Below are 20,406 nucleotides of genomic sequence, written 5' to 3'. Positions count from 1 at the left end.
CCACCCTCCTGCACCCAGGCCAGCAGGGTCCTATTAAAGAATAACAAGTAGGGCTGGAGAGATGGCTCAGAGGTTGAGAGCACTGTCTGCTCCTCCAGAGGTCCTGAGTTCAATTCCCAGCAACCACATGGTGGCTCACAACCATCTATAGTGAGATCTGACGCCCTCTTCTGGCCTGCAGGTGTACACGCAGATATAACACTGTATACATAATAATAAATAATAATTTTTTTTATTTAAAAAAAAAAAGAATAACAAATGGAGCCGGGGCAGTGGTGGTGCACGCCTTTAATCCCAGCACTCGGGAGGCAGAGGCAGGAGGATCTCTGTGAGTTCGAGGCCAGCCTGGTCTACAAAGTGAGTTCAGGACGGCCAGGGCTACACAGAGAAACCCTGTCTTGAAAAACCAAACCAAACCAAACAACCCCCCCGCCACCACCAAAAAAAAGAATAACAAATGAATAGAGTCTCGGGGAAACAAAGAGTCGTGTTTTATTTCCACAGTGAAACCCGGAAGTAGGAAGCCCCTGTGCCATCATTACGGTGGGGGTGGGACTTCCGGTCAGAACCGGAAGGTGAAGAAACTGGCCGGTTATCCAAGGAAGCTGACTCTCATGTCTCCAAGACACCCACAGCCGAAATCGGGAGAGTGAGGACAGAGAAACCACGTCCCCAGGTGAGATGGTTGGGGGTGTCAGCGCCCATGTAGGCCTGCCACAGCAGAGAGGACTGTGCGTTAAGTACAGCCAAGCTCCCCTCAAGACCTGTGTTCACGAAGAGTCAGCAGTGACTTGAGGAATCTTCTAGAAGAAAAACAAACGATGGAACACAGCCTCTCCCACATCCTGAAGAGCCCTGGCTCCCTGGCTGCCCTACCCCAGCCACCTTCAGTTCCCTCACGTTTTACTCCCACGTAAGACAAATGCTGTGGTCTCGTTGACTGCTCAACAACTGCTTTCCAGGCCAAGCCTGGTGGTCTGCGGCGCCTGGGAGGCCGAGGCAGGAGAATTAGGAGTTTCCAGGCCACCCTGAGCCACACAAAAAGACCGTGTGGCGCACGCCTATAATCCCAGCACTCGGGGAGGCAGAGGCAGGAGGATCGCTGTGAGTTCGAGGCCAGCCTGGTCTACACAGCGAGTCCAGGACAGCCAGGGCTACACAGAGAGACCCTGTCTCAAAGGAAAAAAAAAATCAAAAATAAAAATAAAAAATCAACAAGAACAGGGTGGGCTGTTAGGGCTCTGCCCCTAGCCTACCTGTGCTGTCATTGCCTACCTGCCCTGGGTGTCGCTCTACCCAGGACTATATAAAAGGACAAATTCACCTGTCGCCTCCTCTTTTTACCTCTTCCACTCATCCTCTCTTGCTGTCTCTCTCTCTCTGTCTCTCTGGGGTACCCCAACCCTCTTTCCTTCTCTCTCCATCCTCGTGTAACCCTAACCTCTCAATGTTATACCTGTTGCCTGGCCTCTTTTTTCTTCTTTTATGCGCACGCCTATAATCCCAGCACTCAGGGAGGCAGAGGCGCACGGATCTCTGTGAGTTCGAGGCCAGCCTGGTCTACAAAGGGAGTCCAGGACAGCCAGGGCTACACAGATAAAGGCTGTCTCGAAAAAGAAAGACAGACAACCAGGCTCCTTTCCGGGGCCTTGCTTCACCATGCCTCTGCACCATCGCCTCCTGGAAGGCTTCCTGTCTCTAGGGACTGCAGGCCAGCCTTCTCTCTCTGTTCAGCGCCCCATCCAGCAGTCACCCACTCATAGACAGTCCCAGGTGTCCTGGGCCATTTCCTATGGCGTCTGTCTCTACACCCCACAAAGAGGGCGCTCCTCTTAATCCGTGTTCAGGGTCCACCCCAAGGAACCGAGACTTCCCCTCCTGCTCACTGAGGTCCCGAGGAATGCCTGGCCAAGAGGTGCCCTTGGCACTCAGCCTTGCATGACCCACTTGGACACTTACCTACCAAAACTTCAGCCACTTCAGCAGGCCGGGTTGAGCCCGGGAAGCCTAGGAGACAAGGGGACATCGCACTGTCACCACTCCCCCCAGCTGCCTCAGGTCCCCGCTGTCTCCTGCTGCATTTCTCGATCCCCCATACTCACAGAGGATGACGAAGGTGTGACTCCTCCCTGGAAAGAGAAGACCAAAGGAGGTGACACGAGGCTATGGCTGCCCTTTCTAGGCCCTAACTTGGCCTCAGGCCTCCCAAGGTCCCCCGTGAGAAGCCAACATCAGCCATACGCAGAGGCCAGGGGAAGCCTACGGCGGCATTTACTTCATCTGTCCCTCCTTTTCCTCATGAATACATCCTCGTTTCATTTGTTTGCTTTTTTAGTCTTTGCTTTCGTGGTGCCGAGAAACGGAACGCGGGGCCTCACACATGCAAGGCGGCGAGCATCTTACCACCGAGCCACATTCTTAGCCTACATATATAGGTATATGTATTTTTTAAAGATTTATTTATTTATTATTACGTAGACAGCGTTTTGCCAGAAGAGGGTATCAGATCACATTTTAGATGGTTGTGAGCCACCATGTGGTTGCTGGGAATCGAACTCAGGACCTTTGGAAGAGCAGTCAGTGTTCTTAACCTCTGAGCCATCATATTTTGAGACAGTAAATTGCCCCGGCCAGGTGTGAACTGTAGCCCAGGCAGTCCCTGAACTTACGATCCTCCTGCCTCAGCCACCATCCCCATACCACCCCAAGTGGCTAGGATGACAGGCTTTGGACCACCTGTCTATGCTTTTATCTTAGAAGAGTGTCTTTAAGCCGGGCATGGTAGCACACACCTTTAATCCCAGCACTCAGGAGGCAGAGGCAGGTGGATCACTGTAAGTTCAAGGCCAGCCTGGTCTACAAAGACAGTTCAAGATGGCCAGGGCTACACAGAGAAACCCGGTCTTGAAAAAAACCAAAAAAAGAAAAGAAAAGAAAAAAAAAATCTATTTTGGCCAGGCGTGGTGGCACACGCCTTTAATCCCAGCACTCGGGAGGCAGAGGCAGGCGGATCGCTGTGAGTTCAAGGCCAGCCTGGTCTACAAAGTGAGTCCAGGATGGCCAAGGCTACACAGAGAGACCCTGTCTCGAAAAACCAAAAAAAAAAAAAAAAAAAAAAAAATCTATTTTGTATATCTATGTAGTTGGGCCAAAGGGCACATGTGGAGGTCAGAGAACAGCATGGAAGAATCAGTCCTCTCTTTTCACCTTGTGGGTCCAGGGGGATCGAACTCAGGCTGTGAGGTTTAGCAGCAAGTGCCTCTCCCTACAGAGCCATCTCACGGGCTTCTAAGGCTGCCTTGTCTGCAGCTACGCAAGACAAGCCTTGCAACTCTTTCTTCTACCTTTTTGTATGTCCTCAGAGACCCTAAGCTTAGCTCTAGGATGTGTTGGGCTACTATCCTCCCTGCCCCCCAGCTGCTGCCCCCCCAAAGGGTAAGGGAGAGCACCATCCCCAGGCAAGCCTCCTGTGTCGCCCAGGTCTCTCTTCTGCACACTGACTTCCAAGCTACTCTGGTGTGAGTGTGTGTGCGCGCGCGCGTGTGGTGTGTGTGGTGTGGGGGGGGTGTAGTGTGAGTGTGTGTGCGTGCGCGTGTGAGGGGTGTGTGTGTGTGTGTGTGTGTGTGTGTGTGTGTTCCCCTGAAGTCCCCCTTACAAGGCAGTGTGATGGAGGAAGGAGGTAAGCCTCTCCTCACTCCAAGCAGAGACAGCCCCCCTTCCCCGGGAGAAAACAAAGCCTTTTCGAAGCTCACCTTGGGGGTGGTCTTGGCATAGTACTGCCAGTTGTAATTAGGGTTCCCCTGCGGGCTACCATAGGAGCTCTGTGGGAACAAAAGGGAACGGGGTGGTCGGGAAGGGAGGGGGACGTGCAGAAAAGGAAAGATGTCATTTCATTACGTAATAACCGCTCCACTACTTTGCCCAGGCGGCAGGTTTCTTAGAAGCCACGCTTAGTCCCCCTCCTGTCACCCCACAGGGCCAGCAGGAGCCCAACCCAGCAGGGCCTTCCTTCCCTGGGATCTCTCCCAGCTCCTCAGATGTGACATGGGAGGTGAGGGAAGGAGACTAAGCATTTAAGTCAGGGCCCAGGGGGCAGGAACTTGCCTTGGCTGTATCAGGCGACACCTCTTGTCTCGCAGCTGCTTGTGGCTGAGAAAACTATCAAATGGGAGGGGAAAAGAGAGGATTTTGGGTTAACTAGCCTTGAGAATTGGGGCTGAGAGAGAGAGAGAGAGAGAGAGAGAGACAGAGATAGAGACCGAGACTGAGGCCCTTCTAGGGGAGCCTGGCGGCAAAGAAACTCACCTGATCAGCGCCACGGGCTCTCTTCTGCAGTGACGGCAGATCCGAGCCCTAAAAAGGAGCCAGAAGCCATGTTAGCCTCTCCAGGCCTTGCCAGCCTTCCGAAGCCCAGGCATTTCTCCTCAGCCCTTTCTCAGCTCTACTTCAGCTCTACTTCTTCTTGGGGATCTGCCACCCTACACCCCCCCCATAATGGTCCCAGCAATGTACAGTAGGACTGGGGGATACTTGTGGCCCAGATAGATATAGGACACAGATTTCCACACTCAGGATTGGCCAGCAGTGTGGAGAGCCCAGTTGGGTAAGAGCATCACCTCCACACATACTGCAGGGTTGAAAGCTCTGAGAGGGAGACTTTGCTAGAATGACAAAGGAGATGAAGCCACTGGGGTCCCTAAACCCCAGCCAGCCTTGTGCCTACACCACCACCACCACCACCCCTGCACTCTGTGAGCCTCTAGACTGATGCTATTCTCCATATTTGGGGCACAAGGATTAAGTTAGTTCTCAGCTAAGGGAAGAGGGAAAGGAAACATTTAAAGCAGTCTGCCTGCACACCTCACAGCTCTTCCAAGTCTGACCGAGAAGATAGGGACCAAACCCACCATAGGCAGGGGCTCTACCACTGAGCCACACCCTAGCCCCTCACTGGGGGTTCTAGGCAGGGGCTCTACCACTGAGCCACACCCCAGCCCCTCACTGGGGGATTCTAGGCAGGGGCTCTACCACTGAGCCACACCCCAGCCCCTCACTGGGGGGTTCTAGGCAGGGGCTCTACCACTGAGCCACACCCCAGCCCCTCACTGGGGGGTTCTAGGCAGGGGCTCTACCACTGAGCCACACCCCAGCCCTCACTGGGGGTTCTAGGCAGGGGCTCTACCACTGAGCCACACCCCAGCCCCTCATGGGGGATTCTAGGCAGGGGCTCTACCACTGAGCCACGCCCCAGCCCCTCATGGGGATTCTAGGCAGGGGCTCTACCACTGATCCACACCCCAGTCCCTCACTGGGGGATTCTAGGCAGGGGCTCTACCACTGAGCCACACCCCAGCCCCTCACTGGGGGATTCTAGGCAGGGGCCCTACCACTGAGCCACACCCCAGCCCCTCACTGGGGGATTCTAGGCAGGGGCTCTACCACTGAGCCACACCCCAGCCCCTCATGGGGGATTCTAGGCAGGGGCTCTACCACTGAGCCACGCCCCAGCCCCTCATGGGGGATTCTAGGCAGGGCTCTACCACTGAGCCACACCCCAGTCCCTCACTGGGGGATTCTAGGCAGGGGCTCTACCACTGAGCCACACCCCAGCCCCTCACTGGGGGATTCTAGGCAGGGGCCCTACCACTGAGCCACACCCCAGCCCCTCACTGGGGGATTCTAGGCAGGGGCTCTACCACTGAGCCACGCCCCAGCCCCTCATGGGGGATTCTAGGCAGGGGCTCTACCACTGAGCCACACCCCAGTCCCTCACTGGGGGATTCTAGGCAGGGGCTCTACCACTGAGCCACACCCCAGCCCCTCACTGGGGGATTCTAGGCAGGGGCCCTACCACTGAGCCACACCCCAGCCCCTCACTGGGGGATTCTAGGCAGGGGCTCTACCACTGAGCCACACCCCACCCCTTCACTGGGGGATTCTAGGCAGGGGCTCTACCACTGAGCCACACCCCAGCCCCTCACTGGGGATTCTAGGCAGGGGCCCTACCACTGAGCCACACCCCAACCCCTCACTGGGGGATTCTAGGCAGGGGCTCTACCACTGAGCCACACCCTAGCCCCTCACTGGGGGATTCTAGGCAGGGGCTCTACCACTGAGCCACACCCCACCCCTTCACTGGGGGATTCTAGGCAGGGGCTCTACCACTGAGCCACACCCCAGCCCCTCACTGGGGGATTCTAGGCAGGGGCCCTACCACTGAGCCACACCCCAAACCCCTCACTGGGGGATTCTAGGCAGGGGCTCTACCACTGAGCCACACCCCAGCCCCTCACTGGGGGATTCTAGGCAGGGGCTCTACCACTGAGCCACACCCCAGCCCCTCACTGGGGGATTCTAGGCAGGGGCCCTACCACTGAGCCACACCCCCAGCCCCTCACTGGGGGATTCTAGGCAGGGGCTCTACCACTGAGCCACACCCCAGCCCCTCACTGGGGGATTCTAGGCAGGGGCTCTACCACTGAGCCACACCCCAGCCCCTCACTGGGGGATTCTAGGCAGGGGCTCTACCACTGAGCCACACCCCAGCTCCTCACTGGGGGATTCTAGGCAGGGGCTCTACCACTGAGCCACACCTCCAGTCCCCTGGCATTGAGTCTCAGCCACACCACCAGCTCTGACACTGAGGTCACAAACTGGCCACTCACCGGCCTCTAAACACATTTTGTTTGGTCTTTCTTTTTAAAAAGATAGTTGCAAGTGATTTTAAAATCAGATTTCTAACTTTTTTTGAAAAAAAAAATTACACTGTAATAACTCTAGTCCTACACGCGCGCACAAGGAACTCAGATAACCTGGCCTCGGCTCTGGTTCCGAAAGGCCGCTAGCCATGCAACACTGAGTGTGGCTTTCTTACTGATCCAGTGGTCCTGATCATCTTCCCCCAAGACCCCCGCTGCGCAGGCCTTCTGCACCTGCCTGAACCTGCTCCCCCTCGCTTTTCCTCCTTTGTATCCCCTTGTCATCACCTGATTGACCCCACCTCCCCCTCCCAGTCCTGTCTTCCTCCTCATCTCGCCATCACCCCCCCAGCTCCACCCACTTTCCTTGATACCCACCCAGCTGTGGCTGTCTCCGCGCCAGGCCACGCCCAGCAGGATAAGCAGCAGAGCAGAGACTATGGATGGTTTCATGGTTATGCTCTGGTGCAGTGAGTGCCCAAGCTGCCTGCCCTGGGATTTTTATCCTAGGGAGACCCCTCCCACCCCAGAGGTCCCTCCCACCCGGGAGACCCCTCCCATCTGACTCCTTCAGTGACTCATGGCTTCTCTCACTCTCCTGGTCCACCCAACTCAGGGTTGCACAAGCCAAGGAAAGTGGGAAGGGAAGGTGCCCTCACTCACTCATCCAGGACAGGAAGAAAATGAGCATGCTGTCTATCAAGGGCTGCCAACCCGGATAGCTGAGCTGCCTCACCCCAAAATGAGAGGTTGTGCCCAACCCTCTTACCTCAATCTGTTTCCAGTTGAAGTAGGGAGTTCTGCGTTTGAAATTCTGGGAGGAGGGAAAGAGAGATGAGAGAGTGGCCCTGGTGCCAGATCTCAGAGCGTAGGAAATGACACCGCACCGGGCAAGGTGCCAGGTTGGCTGTAGGAAGGGCCGGGTGTGGCTTGGGGCTTGGGTGAGGATCAGCATATAGGAAAACGAGGGTGCTTGAGTTTGAGATAATGTTGGAGATTAAAAAAAAAAAAAAAATTACGAGATGCCCTAGCTCAAAGGTGGAGAGAGTCGTCGGGCGTTGGTGGTACACACCTTAGAACCCCTGCACTCAGAAGGCAAGAGGGTTCTGAGTTCTAAGCTTGCCTGTGTTAATTACATAGCAAATTCAAGGCCAGCCTGGGCTAGCTAGCAAGTTTAAAGCCAGCTAGGGCTACGTAGTGAGATCCTGTCTCAAAAACTAAAACAAAATAAAACAAAACAAAACAGCCATGTAAAATAACAGCTGAAGAGCCCAGCAGTGGTGGCGCACGCCTTTAATCCCAGCACTCAGGAGGCAGAGGCAGGCAGATCGCTGTGAGTTCGAGGCCAGCCTGGTCTACAAAGCGAGTCCAGGACAGCCAAGGCTACACAGGGAGACCCTGTCTTGAAAAAAACAAAATAATAATAATAATAATAATAATAATAATAATAATAATAATAATAACAGAGAGACCCTGTCTCGAAAAAAAAAACAACAAAAAAAACTCAAAACAAAATAATAATAATAATGGCTGGGCTGCAGCTGCTTTGAGGGAGACATGGTGGGACATGACAGCCAGAATCCCCGGGTCTTTGAGGAGTGACAGTCCTCTTTCTCTTACCTCCCAGAGTCTGCGGAAATAGAGTAAGGCGCGAGTGCTAGGAGACGGGAGACGGCCCTGTGAGAGAAAGATGAGGGGAAAGGTAAGCAGGGAGCCCACCGCTGCTCACCTAAATCCCCGGATCCCACCCCGGCCTCCTTGTGGCCTGCTGAGATGCCTGTAACTGATGTGTGAAAGGGACACAGGGAACCCCTAGGGACAGCAGAGCCTGGAACCAGAGAGGAGACTGGCTAGATGTCTGTGCTGTGTGTCTGCCCCGCGCCCAGCTCTCTGTTCTCCCAGTCTCTCTCCTTGGCACAACACACCTGTCACAAACCCCTCAGGACCCAGGGCTACCACAGTCACCCACACGCCTGTCTCTCCACCTCCTCCCAACGGCCACAGTGGAGACCAAGAGAGGAGCCAGAGACCAGCCGTGTGGGGCAGCTGCGGTTTGTTTCCAGAGAGAGGAGGGAGCGAGTGGCTGACCGCCCATCCAGCTGGTTGCCCCTCATTGAGAGGCCATGGTTTGCCAGAGCTCCCCTTGTCCCGAGCAGAGAAAGAGGCTCTAAGAGAAAACTAGAGGGGTTGGTTATCTCTGGAGAGCAGTAGGCAGGGGTGGGTTGGCAGGGAAACCCTGCTCTCAAAATCTGCATGGAAGAGGAGACACTACCACCTCTCCATACAGATCAGATATCGCAGCTCAGGCTAGACCCCTCCCCCTCACTCACCGCACTGGCCAAAGTGCTCCGCTCCCTTTTCCCCCCCACACACACACTGGGAAAGACTGGAGCTGGGTGCCCTATCCCGGCCAGCACTAACTGCCCCTTCCTCCCAGACTGACCTGCTGGAAGGCGACTCCCACCACTCCCCACTAGCTAGCATTCCCAGATGGGCCAAATGCTTGGTCATGTGTGTGCGGGCCCTTGGTCCAGTTCCAGTCTGTGCCCTGGCCTCGTACGGAGTCCTTAGTCTCCCCAGGGCTACAGCAAGGAAGCTTGTCCCACCAGAAGATGATTTCTTAAACAAACAAAACAAAAAAGCCAGACCTCTCACCCAGGCACGGTGGTACATGCCTGGAATCCAAGCATTCCGGAGGCTGTGGCAGGAAACTTTCAGGATTGGGAAAAACATGTGCTATCTAGTGAGTCCAAGGCTAGCCTGAGCTATTGGGAGGCTCCACCTCCAAGTTAAATAATAAACTACATAAATAAAACAAAATTTATTTTTTTTCATTTAAACCAGACACACGGGGGCTGGAGAGATGGCTCAGAGGTTAAGAGCACTGTCTGCTCTTCCAGAGGTCCTGAGTTCAATTCCCAGCAACCACATGGTGGCTCACAACCATCTACAGTGAGATCTGGCGCCCTCTTCAGGCCTGCAGGTGTACATGCAGGCAGAGCACTATATACATAATAAATAAATGAATCATTTTTTAAAATAAAATAAATAAAAAATAAAAACAAACAAACAAAAAACCAGACACACATTGCTGCTTAGAAACCACCATCTCACATCCCTCAGAGGTCAAGCAGGCTTTCCCGATGTTTGGACAATTCTGTCCCCATCTCATCACTGCCTACTCCCCCCCCCCCCAAAAAGCCCTCAAGTCTTGGGGAGGGTCTCTTAGGATAAGAATTAAAACTTCAGTGGCCCAAAGGGGCCAGTTAGGTGTTAGGAACACTTGATGGATAGGGTCACAGTAGCCACTGGGAGAATCGGACCCATGGCACAAAGTAAGGGCCACTCTGTGAAAAGAGGGTCCCAGGGTGGCCAAACTTTTCAAGATCAGCCAGGCACCTAAATTATTAAGTTCCAATTTTCAAATGTTGGCAAGTAATTCATACTCTTTTTAAATCATGTCTTGGTGACTTTTGAGAAGGCCAGCCCCCAACTCTTCAGTGTGCACTGTCTTTTCTTTAAAGACTCCCAAGTTTTCTGAGCCTGGTGTCTCAGGCCTGTCATCCCAGCTACTCAGGAGGCTGAGGCAGGAGGATATTGAGTTCAGGGACTGCCTTGACAACTTAGCGAATCCCTGTCTCAAAATAAAAAGCAGAAAAGAATGCTAGGGAAGTAGCTCCAAGGCAGAGCCCCTGCCTAGCATCCCCCAGTGAGGGGTGTGACTCAGTGGCACAGCACTTTGTTTATCGCTTTTGTGGCCCTAGGTTCAATCCCAAGCACTGAAAAAAAATTAATTTTATAACTAAAAGTAGGGCTGGAGAGATGTCTCAGTGTGTAAGAGTATTTGTTGATCGGGTCGAGGGCAGAGTTCAGATCCCAGCACCCAGCACCTAAGGCCCTCTTCTGGGCTCCATGGGTATCTCCCCTAACACACACACACACACACACACACACACACACACGTAAACTTTTTTTTTTTAAGTGAAAATAAACTTCAAAGCTTTTTGAACAAAAACTGGCCAAAACAGGCACAGCTCTCATCCACAGTCACGGTTTCTGCCCGGGGAGTTTGGATTTTTTTTCTTTGCCTTTCATCTTCTAACTTCCCATCAAACCATCATGATGTCAAACTGCCCTGGCCAGGAGCACCCACGGCAAACGGACAGGGTGGGGCTGGGAGAAAGAAAAAGCGCCTCACTGCAACAGCTATGAAGAGTATACAGGAGCAGAGTCACTCCCAAGACTTGTCACCCACCCGGGACTCAGCGGCTCCCCTGTCTGTTTTCCTTGTTTCTCTACATGCCCTTGCAGGGCCCATGGGACTACTTATTCAATGAATTTCCTAGGTTCATGCCTACTCAGTCTGCCTTTTGTGTAGAGCTGGGGATCGAACCCAGAGTTTCACCAGTGTTAGGTAAGAAGCTCCACCACTGAGCCACACCCCAGCCCCTCACTGGAGGATTCTAGGCAGGGGCTCTACCACTGAGCCACACCCCAGCCCCTCACTGGGGGATTCTAGGCAGGGGCTCTACCACTGAGCCACACCCCAGCCCCTCACTGAGGGATTCTAGGCAGGGCTCTACCACTGAGCCACACCCCAGCCCCTCACTGAGGGATTCTAGGCAGGGGCTCTACCACTGAGCCACACCCCAGCCCCTCACTGGGGGATTCTAGGCAGGGGCTCTACCACTGAGCCACACCCCAGCCCCTCACTGAGGGATTCTAGGCAGGGGCTCTACCACTGAGCCACACCCCAGCCCCTCACTGGGGGATTCTAGGCAGGGGCTCTACCACTGAGCCACACCCCAGCCCCTCACTGGGGGATTCTAGGCAAGGCTCTACCACTGAGCCACACCCCAGCCCCTCACTGGGGGATTCTAGGCAGGGGCTCTACCACTGAGCCACACCCCAGCCCCTCACTGGGGGATTCTAGGCAGGGGCTCTACCACTGAACCACACCCCAGCCCCTCATGGGGGATCCTAGGCAGGGGCTCTACCACTGAGCCAGACCCCAGCCCCTCACTGGGGGATTCTAGGCAGGGGCTCCACCACTGAGCCACGCCCCAGCCCCTCACTGGGGGATTCTAGGCAGGGGCTCTACCACTGAGCCACGCCCCACCCCTCACTGGGGGATTCTAGGCAGGGGCTCTACCACTGAGCCACACCCCAGCCCCTCACTGGGGGATTCTAGGCAGGGGCTCTACCACTGAGTTTCAACTCAGGCATTCACTGATGGGTTTTAATTTTGAGATACCATCTCCTTAAATTGTCCAAGCAGGCTATAAACCTACTGTGTCATTCAGGGTGGCATTGAATCTGCCAACCTTATTGCCTTACTTCCCAAATTGCTGGTATGGCAAGCCTGCAACCTTACAGTCTACAGCAGAGATTAGACTGAGGTTGAGCGTCCACCTAGTTCTTTATGTTGGGACATCTAAGGCCATCCCATCTGCTCATTCTCTTTCCAGGTGTCCAGGGGCTCCCCACTTGTCGACTCCTTCCATTTGAGCATCTGCCTAATCGCCTTTACAGTAGCCATGATTACTGTATCCCTGCCTCTCTATGAAGGTGTCTAGCTCTCCTCTGTCTGGTCCTCGCTCTCAGGTCAGCAGTGTGTGGCCTTCTGGCCCTTACCTTGTTGATGGCGTCCCAGTTAATGAAACCCAACTTGGATTTTAAATCCTACGGAGAAAACAGAAAGAAATGTCCAAACCAGATCATGAAAAAAAAAAAAGTTTGAGCTTTTGTTTTGTTTAGGGCAGAGAAGGTCAAGAGCTGGCCTGGAGAGATGGCAGGTGCTTAAGAGCGCTGGATACTGTCTCAGATTCTATTCCAAGATATATCCCAGCGGTGCCGGATTCCAAGCACCCACACAGTGGTTCACAACACCTGTAACTCCGGTTCCAGGAGCTCTGATGTTCTCTTCTATCCTCCTCTGGCACCAGGGACACATGCAGCGCACGCACATATATGCCAGAAAATCACTTACATATATATATATATATATTCAAAAGGTCAAGGCTGTGTCTTTCCCTTGGGATGTGGAGGACTGAGGAAGTAAGGTTGGTTCCCCCAAGGGGAGTCGAACAAGCTGACAGAACAACTCACCTCCCAGAAATTGTCAAAGCTGAACGGCAAGGAGGAAGGTGCAGGGTTCTAGGGAATGGACAAGAAACGGCAGGAGGTTACGAGTCCACTTTGTGAGCAAGAGGGAGAGGCGGGAGATGTGGGCATCGGGAAGGAAAAGGTAAAATGCCTGACACCCTAGTCCCAGCCCAAGGTAAAGGAAGGCCCTCCACTCACCACAGCCTTGAGTCCACTGACAGCTTCGTTTTGTATGTTGTCCCCACTGGGCCCATGGTCCTGGGTAGGGGACAGGAAGATTTACATTAGAGGCTCCTGTTCACTGGTCCAAGTACCTGTCAGTCTATACCAGGCCTGGGCTTCTCCACCACTGTCCTCATGTCTCTCCTCTTCTCCATAACCTTTCTTCTCCCTCTAGGCAGGGTCTCTACCACTGAGCCACACCCCAGCCCCTCACTGGGGGATTCTAGGCAGGGTCTCTACCACTGAGCCACACCCCCAGCCCCTCACTGGGGGATTCTAGGCAGGGGCTCTACCACTGAGCCACACCCCAGCTCCTCACTGGGGGACTCTAGGCAGGGGCTCTACCACTGAACCACACCCCAGCCCCTCACTGGGGGATTCTAGGCAATTGCTCTATCTCTAAGCTACAGCCAGTTCTCTTTTAATTTTTCAGATAAGACTCTCTAAGTTGTCCAGACTGGCCTTGAACACACTCTATAGACCAGGCTGTCCTTGAACTTGTGACCCTCCAGCCTCATCCTCCCCAGTAACTGCGATTACACGTCTTGCCCCCAGGCCTGTGTCTCTTTGGTCTTCTGGTTAACTTTTGTCTGATTTCTCACTTGCCATCAGTATGGCTCCGGTTCCAAATGGGAGGAGGAAGAAAGAGGAGCAATGGCAGAGGAGGGGAGGGAGAGCCCAGCCACCATTTTGGTTTCCTGGTTGTCAGTCACTCGGAAGTTTAAGAGCAGCTTACAAAGAAGAAATAAGTTTGTTTGTTTGTTTGTTTGTTTGTTGTTTGTCTCTTGGCATTCTGCCCCAGTCTCCGCCATCCCTTCTGCTAATCTGCCTTGGCTCACCTGGTAGTCGTGGTCACCACCGAGAAGACGGTTGCTTTCTCTGCTTTCCTAGGGAAACATAAAGTGCAGAAGTCAGTGGGCAGGACAGCGGGGGGGGGGGGGGGGGGGGGAGGGAAGGCAGTGGGGAGAGCACTTTCTCTCCTGCGACTCCACCAGCTCTTGCTTCCACCCGTCCACGCGTGACTGCTCATCTATGCTAATGAATACATCGCCATCTGGTGCTATTCATTTCTCCAGAACCTGGCAAGACGCGCCACTGCCGCCAAGTCATCTGAAGCCTCCCCTTGGCCAGGCTGCTGGGCTAAATTGACACCTACCAGAAACTCCCGGATGGGCTGGTGTCTGCACCGGGCATGAAAAGGGGGTGGTGGCTGGAGAGTCCGTGAGTCTGGGCAGCACAAGCTAAGCTGCTTGGCCACTTCTGGAGTTAGGGATCAGCAGCCCGTAGTCTTTCTCATGCCCAGAGCTTACTGTAGACCTGGCCAGGATGTGGGGATACCTGCCCTGTTAGTATTGTTGCTGAAGACTAGGGACTCTTGTATTCTCGGCAAGCCAAGCGTCTACCCGCAAAGGCTGCAGTCTCCCTTTCCTGGTGTCCCCTGGGACCACTAGAACCTCCCTGTTCTCTGCTGAAGTACCAAAAAGAGAGAAATTGAGTTTTTAAAAAAGAAAATTTGGTAGAGACCTTAGAAGAAAAGAAACCGATGATGTTGTTGACTCTCTGTATCCCTTTTTATCGTTGATGTTGGTGGTGGGGTTTTGCTTTGTTATGTTTTGTTTGATTTTCCTTTAGTTTTTATTATTTTTTTTTATTAATTTATTCATATTACATTTTGTTTGATTTTTCAAGACAAGGTTTCTCTGTGTGGCCCTGGCTGTCCTGGACTCACTTTGTAGACCAGGTTGGCCTCGAACTCACAGAGACCTGGCTGTCTCTGCCTCCCAAGTGCTTGGACTAAAAACAAGTGCCCGGAATGCCGGCTGACTCCCTGTGCTCTTAAAGCTGATTTAAAATAAATAGACAGATAACAAGAACTAACAAGGTGAAAGAGTTGCTCTTAAAACCCGGGAACCATAAAAGTTAGCATTTTAATATTCAGTTCTTCAGAGAGCTGCTCTGCCCCGCCTCCCCCACTTCCTGGTCCTCTCCCAGTCTTGCCTTGTTCCTTGCTCAATGACCCTTGCTGCCACCAGCACCCAGCCCAGCAGCCTCAGCATCTCCAAGGGATGGATGTGAAACTCAGAATTCCAGCCCCACCCCAGCTCTGCAGGCTCAACCTGCATTTTGCGCAAGACCTCTAGGTGTGGACAGGAGTGTTCCACTCACTCAGGCAGCGTCACAGCGGGTGCTGACCCCAGTGCCCAGATTTCCAGAATTACCAGGAAGGAGGTGTGTTCGTGCTCTACTCCTCCGCTAGACTTTTCTGGATTTGGGTCACTGGCCAGGCATGGGACATTTAAAAATGGGCTGGTAAAATATTGGCAGTGGGCATTAGTGGTACATGCCGGCAACTCTGGCACTCAAGAGGCCGAGGCAGAGGTATCAAATGTCTGAAGCTAGCCTGGGCTAAAATAAATAAATAAATAAATAAATAAATAAATAAATAAATAAATAAATAAATAGGACTGGTTTACACATGCTTTCCTCACAGCCTTGTTTGAATACAGAGCAAAACACAGTGCATAAGAGTTAGCCATCAAAGGTTAAGGCCTGTTTGGGCTGTATAGGGAGTTCAAGGCCAGCCCGAGACGCTTAGCGAGTCCCCTGCCTCAGGATAAAGACTAAAAAGAAGCTGAGCTTGGGGATTTACACCTGGAATCCCAGCATTTATAAAGCTCAGGCCAAAGGATTGCTGGGGCTTTGAAGACAGCCCGGACAGATCCTTGTTAGCAAGACCTTATCTTTAAAAAAATATGGGCGGGAGGGGAGGGGGGAGTGGTTGCTAGAGAGATGGCTCAGCAGTTAAGAGCACTGACTGCTCTTCCAAAGGACCTGAGTTCAATTCCCAGCACCCACATGGCAGCTCACAACTGTCTGTAACTCCAAGATCTGAAACCCTCACACAGACATACGTACAGGCAAAACATCAATGGACATAAAAGTAAAAATAAATAAAAATTTCAAAAAAAGGGAAATAAAGATTTTTAGTTCCACAGTAGAACACTTTCCTAGAATCCAGCGTTGAGGAGCTGGGGTGGCCCAGGCGGCGGGGGTGGGGTGGGGGGTGTCTAGGGGGAGGGATGGCTGCTCAGTGCTAGAGTGGTTTGCCTGGAAGAGCAAGGTCCTGGTAACGCACACACATACAGAGCGGCAGGTATGAAGGAGCGCTGTCTTGCTGCTCATCCTGACTTTGGAGACTCGGGGTTTATGGGGATCTCTGTCCAGCTTCTCCCTCATCAAGTCTGGGTTCCCTCCCAGGGTGGGGTGGAGGTTAGCAGCAGGAGGAAGACGGAGAGGCATGAGCTCCTGGGGCCACAGCAGCACAGTGATGGCAGGGAACCACGGTGCACCTGGATTTGTCCCTCACCTGGCTTCCAGATCCTCCGGCCATGCGCACAGCATTTCCACCATTCCCTGGGTTGTCACACTGTTGGGGGACAGTTTTTTGTCTTTGTTTTTGTTTTTGTTTTGTTTTTCCTCCTCTCTCTCTCTCAATCTCCTGCCACTTCGCGACCCCAGCCAATGAGACCACATTGTGATCGGCTTCTCTTGGGAGAGACAGCAGTGCTCCCATGGTTCAGCCAAGCCCCACCCTGGACCTCTCCGCCAGCATTTTGTCCTCCCCCAAGTCCCTGGACACTCACCTCCGGTCTGTTTCCACCACCGCTCCCACCACTTGCTTCTCTGCTGCCGGACGAGCTACTTCCCTGCAATGAAAGAATCCACGTGGCCTGTAAGTCGTATGTGTGGGGGACCCAGGAGCGCCCAGCCATCCCTCTCCAGCCTTCTTGCTTTCCCCATCTTTGGCCAACTGGTTGCTAGGGGCAGTTGAACTTTGATGAAAGGGTTAGGTTAGGGTTTGCCAGGCTTTGGAAATATGGAGTGACTTTGGGAGTCTGAGCCGTTAGTGTTCTCTCTCTCTCTCTCTCTCTCTCTCTCTCTCTCTCTCTCTCTCTCTCTCTCTCTCTCTCACACACACACACACACACACACACTCTCTCTCTCTCTCTCACACACACACTCTCTCTCTCTCTCTCTCTCTCTCTCTCTCTCTCTCTCTCTCTCTCTCTCTCTCTCTCTCTAAGAAGCTGCCACTGGGCTTGAAGACATGGCCCTGAGGTTAAGAGCACGCACTCTTCCAGAGGACCAGAGTTCAGTTCTCAGGACTCGTGCTAGGAGGCTCCAGTCCCAGGGGTCTGGTCTCCAAGGAAACCTGCACTCACAGGCACCTCATTTAAAAGAAAATTGGAAGAAGCTGCCACTAGGGGGCAGGATGGGCTCATTCCATGCCAGCCCTTGCTTAAGCACCCACTCTCACAAAAAAGAGGGGACCCTGGAATCCTTACCCTGGAGACTGAATAGCCTTTATCAAAATTAGATGTTTCTCTGTCCTGAATGGGGAGAGAAGACAGTCTTCAGACTCTGCAAATAAGGCCACTTTGCAATTAGCTTTGTTTATTTGGTCTTTTCTTTTTTCTTTTTCTTTTCCTTTCCTTTCTTTTTTTCTTTTTCTTTCTTTTCTTTCTTTCTTTTTTTTTTTTAAGACAAGTTCTCCTGTAGCCCAGAGTAACCTTGAACTCCTTAACTCTTGAACCTGCCTCCACCCCCGGGGAACTAGGGTTCCTGGAGCCCGGGATGGAGCACTGACTTCATGTACCCTAGACTAGCAGTTCTACGTAGACCGTTGACACCCGCCTCCACGTTGCCTCTTTTAACTTGGCGCCGCTCTCAGACCCCAGAGAACACTCGGGTGGGCTCCGAGTTTGAACACTCTTGTCTTGGAGCTCCTAAGCTGCCCACGCCTGCATCTCCCACCGTCACGCATGCTAGTGTGGTCCACACGGCAGCTGTCCGTAAGTCTCCACGGGGCAACCCTCCCCTATTTTAATGGAAGCATCCCAAACAAGTGTGTGTGTTGGGGGGGGGGGGTGTTTTCTTGTTTGCTCTATTTAAGATATAGCTATGTCGCCATGGCTGTCCTTCAAATTCACAGCAATCCTCCTGCCTCAGCTTTCCAGGTGCCCAGAGCACAATATTTCCCACGTGTCTTCTTCCCTTCCCTCGCCTTCAGCTCTACTCGGCAAGCAATAAAGGTTAGACCTGAGCCAGCGTGGGGGCGGAAGGAGTCCCAGACAACCACTGTCACAGATGCCATCCACTCTGGGGCTGTGACAGCTTTCAGGGAAACCGGAAAGCTGGAGTTCTCACCACCGTGACCCCATCCCAAGGAAGAAACTTACCCGGGACCCAGAACTGCTGCCGCCCCTGTTGCCTTGAGTACGGTCACTGCTGTAGCCGTAGTTACCACCACTGGTGCTGCCGTAGTCATAGTCACCGCCACTAGTGGTGCCTTGACTACTGCCACCGCCGCTGTTGCCGCCACTAGTGGTGCCGGTGCCATAGTCATTGTTACCGCCGCGGCCTCTGCTGCTTCCCTGAGGGGCCAGGAGAACGGAGCAACGGATAAGGACAGGGCCGCCACAGTTGTCTTCCTCAGCCCCTTACAGGGTCCCGCATGGCCTCAGCCCACCCGCCCCGCCCCCCACTAGATAGCAGTGCGCCCCAGCGTGTCCCAGTGCATGCCAAGAGCTGAACCATAGGCCACGCCTCCTCTTACCTCAGAGTTGCTGGAGCCAGATGGTGGGGGGTTGGTACACTGTGCACAGAAGAGGGGAACCCCACAAGGGCAGAGATGTCAAAGCCGCGTTCATCGGCCAGGCATCTCTTGTTGCTTGTTCCTTGACTCCGTTGCCCACTTCCTAGTTCCTTCCCTCCCTCTTGCCTGGCTTGTGACTGCCACCCATTCCGCTCGCTCCCTTCTTCCTCTTCTCCCATGCCTCCCTGTCCCCTCACATGCACCCAGGCACCCTTTCCTCTTACCCCTGAGTTTTGGTTGTTGCCTCTCACTGACCCGTAGCCAGGCTGAGCCACAGCTCCCTGCAGGGAGGGTGGAACTGAGTTCAGGATCCAGAGGAAAAGGAGGGGTGGGGAGGACAGGGTTGAACCATGGGGTCTGGACGGTAACTTCACCTGGGTATCGGTTTCGTAGGTGAACAGCTTGCCGTCGCCACCCTGGTCCGCAGAGCCGCCCAGAGAGCCGGTTCCATAGCTGTCTTCTGAGGCCCAGGGAGTCCCTTGAACACCAGGATTTCCGTGGCCCCCGATGCCACCTTGAGAGGCGAACATGCCATGGCCTCCAGATGTCCCCTGCAAGGACAACACAGGCACCCTTAGTGGGCCTTTCTCTGATGATCATAGGAAAGGGAGAAGCAGGACCATCAGAGGAAGAAAGAGGGGCAAGAGGAAGGGGGGAGACACACCAGTAATGGGGAGACACATGACAACAAAAGAAACTGTCCCAGACAGCCACCAAGGAACCATCGGTTTCACACCTTGACCCACTTCTCAAGGTTTATTGACCAAGCCACCCCTACCCCCCGCCCCCCCCCAGCACACCTGGCTTTCCAGCCACTCACCCAAGACCCGGCATTGCGGACAGCATCCGTCTCCCGTCGAATGACACGCTCAGCCCGCCTGCCAACCTTCTTACCCCCAGCGTTCTCCAGAGACTGGGCTGCTTCCTCGAGCCTGTGGTCAAAAGCGTCCCCCCTGGCCTCCCTCAATGCCAAGCCACCTTCTTCTTCATGTCCCCGGCCGAGGGCGTCCTGGGTTCCAGAGCCGGCTGCCTCTTTAGCTAACCCTTGGCCTACAGTCTCACCAACTCCATGGCTAATGCTGTCTCCCAATCCTTGCGCAGCACTTGCCCCGGGACCTTCTATTCCACTCTGCAGTGGGCTAGCTGCCCCGCTACCCAGACACAGGGCTAGCAGGAGACAGGCCAGGCACCCCTGTAACTTCATGTCTGCCCAGCTCCCTCTCTCTCCCCTGGGGGATCTTTGCAACCCAGTCTTCTTCCTGTTCCCTTCTTTCTTCCTCTGAGATATGGGGACCCCCTGCCTCTCTTTCTCTGTGTCCTTAGTCTACCTCCCTCAGGACCCACAGCCCTCTCTGTTCCCAGACTCCCCTGCTTTCCAGAGCCGGCCTTCTTGCCACTAACCCTTATACCGTAGGTTGGGGAGAAGCTAACAGGGCTGGGCAGCCTAAAGTCCCTCCTCAGAGTGACTCACAGATAAGGTAATGAAGCTTAATTGTGAGTGAGAACCTGTGTCGAAACAGAGAGCCAGCAGGGAGGGAGGGAGGGGGAAAGAGAAGGACCAGACGGATGCAAAAGTGTCCCAGTTGCCCAACCCCAGGAATTTGGGGCGCAGGGTGGGGACAGGAGCATCCGAGGAGATGGGCGTTGATGCCATCTGGAGGCCGCAGGGTGGGAGGGGCAGAACTTAGGAAACGGGGATCATGAGTAGGTGAGGACCCCCCCCCT

General features: G+C 53.8%; 1 protein-coding gene across 1 annotated transcript; it reads right to left on the bottom strand.

The window, feature by feature from the left end:
* Positions 1–516: 516 nt before the first annotated feature.
* Dmkn (dermokine) lies at positions 517–20,124 on the bottom strand. Its single transcript, XM_051162073.1, has 17 exons — positions 19,502–20,124; positions 19,056–19,232; positions 18,906–18,962; positions 18,631–18,681; positions 18,266–18,460; positions 16,393–16,452; positions 13,865–13,912; positions 13,002–13,061; positions 12,807–12,854; positions 12,333–12,380; positions 8,319–8,375; positions 7,468–7,512; positions 4,306–4,353; positions 3,753–3,821; positions 2,103–2,129; positions 1,960–2,007; positions 517–764 (listed from the first exon to the last, which is right to left on the bottom strand). Exons 1-16 carry the CDS (start codon positions 19,883–19,885, stop codon positions 1,960–1,962), a joined length of 1,422 nt encoding a protein of 473 aa, XP_051018030.1. The 5' UTR covers positions 19,886–20,124; the 3' UTR covers positions 517–764.
* Positions 20,125–20,406: the final 282 nt, after the last annotated feature.

This window comes from Acomys russatus, chromosome 19 (genome assembly GCF_903995435.1).
Source record: "Acomys russatus chromosome 19, mAcoRus1.1, whole genome shotgun sequence".
NCBI lineage: Eukaryota > Metazoa > Chordata > Mammalia > Rodentia > Muridae > Acomys > Acomys russatus.
The sequence above is the reverse complement of the archived record's forward strand: the minus strand, read 5'-3'. Positions and strand labels throughout refer to the sequence as shown.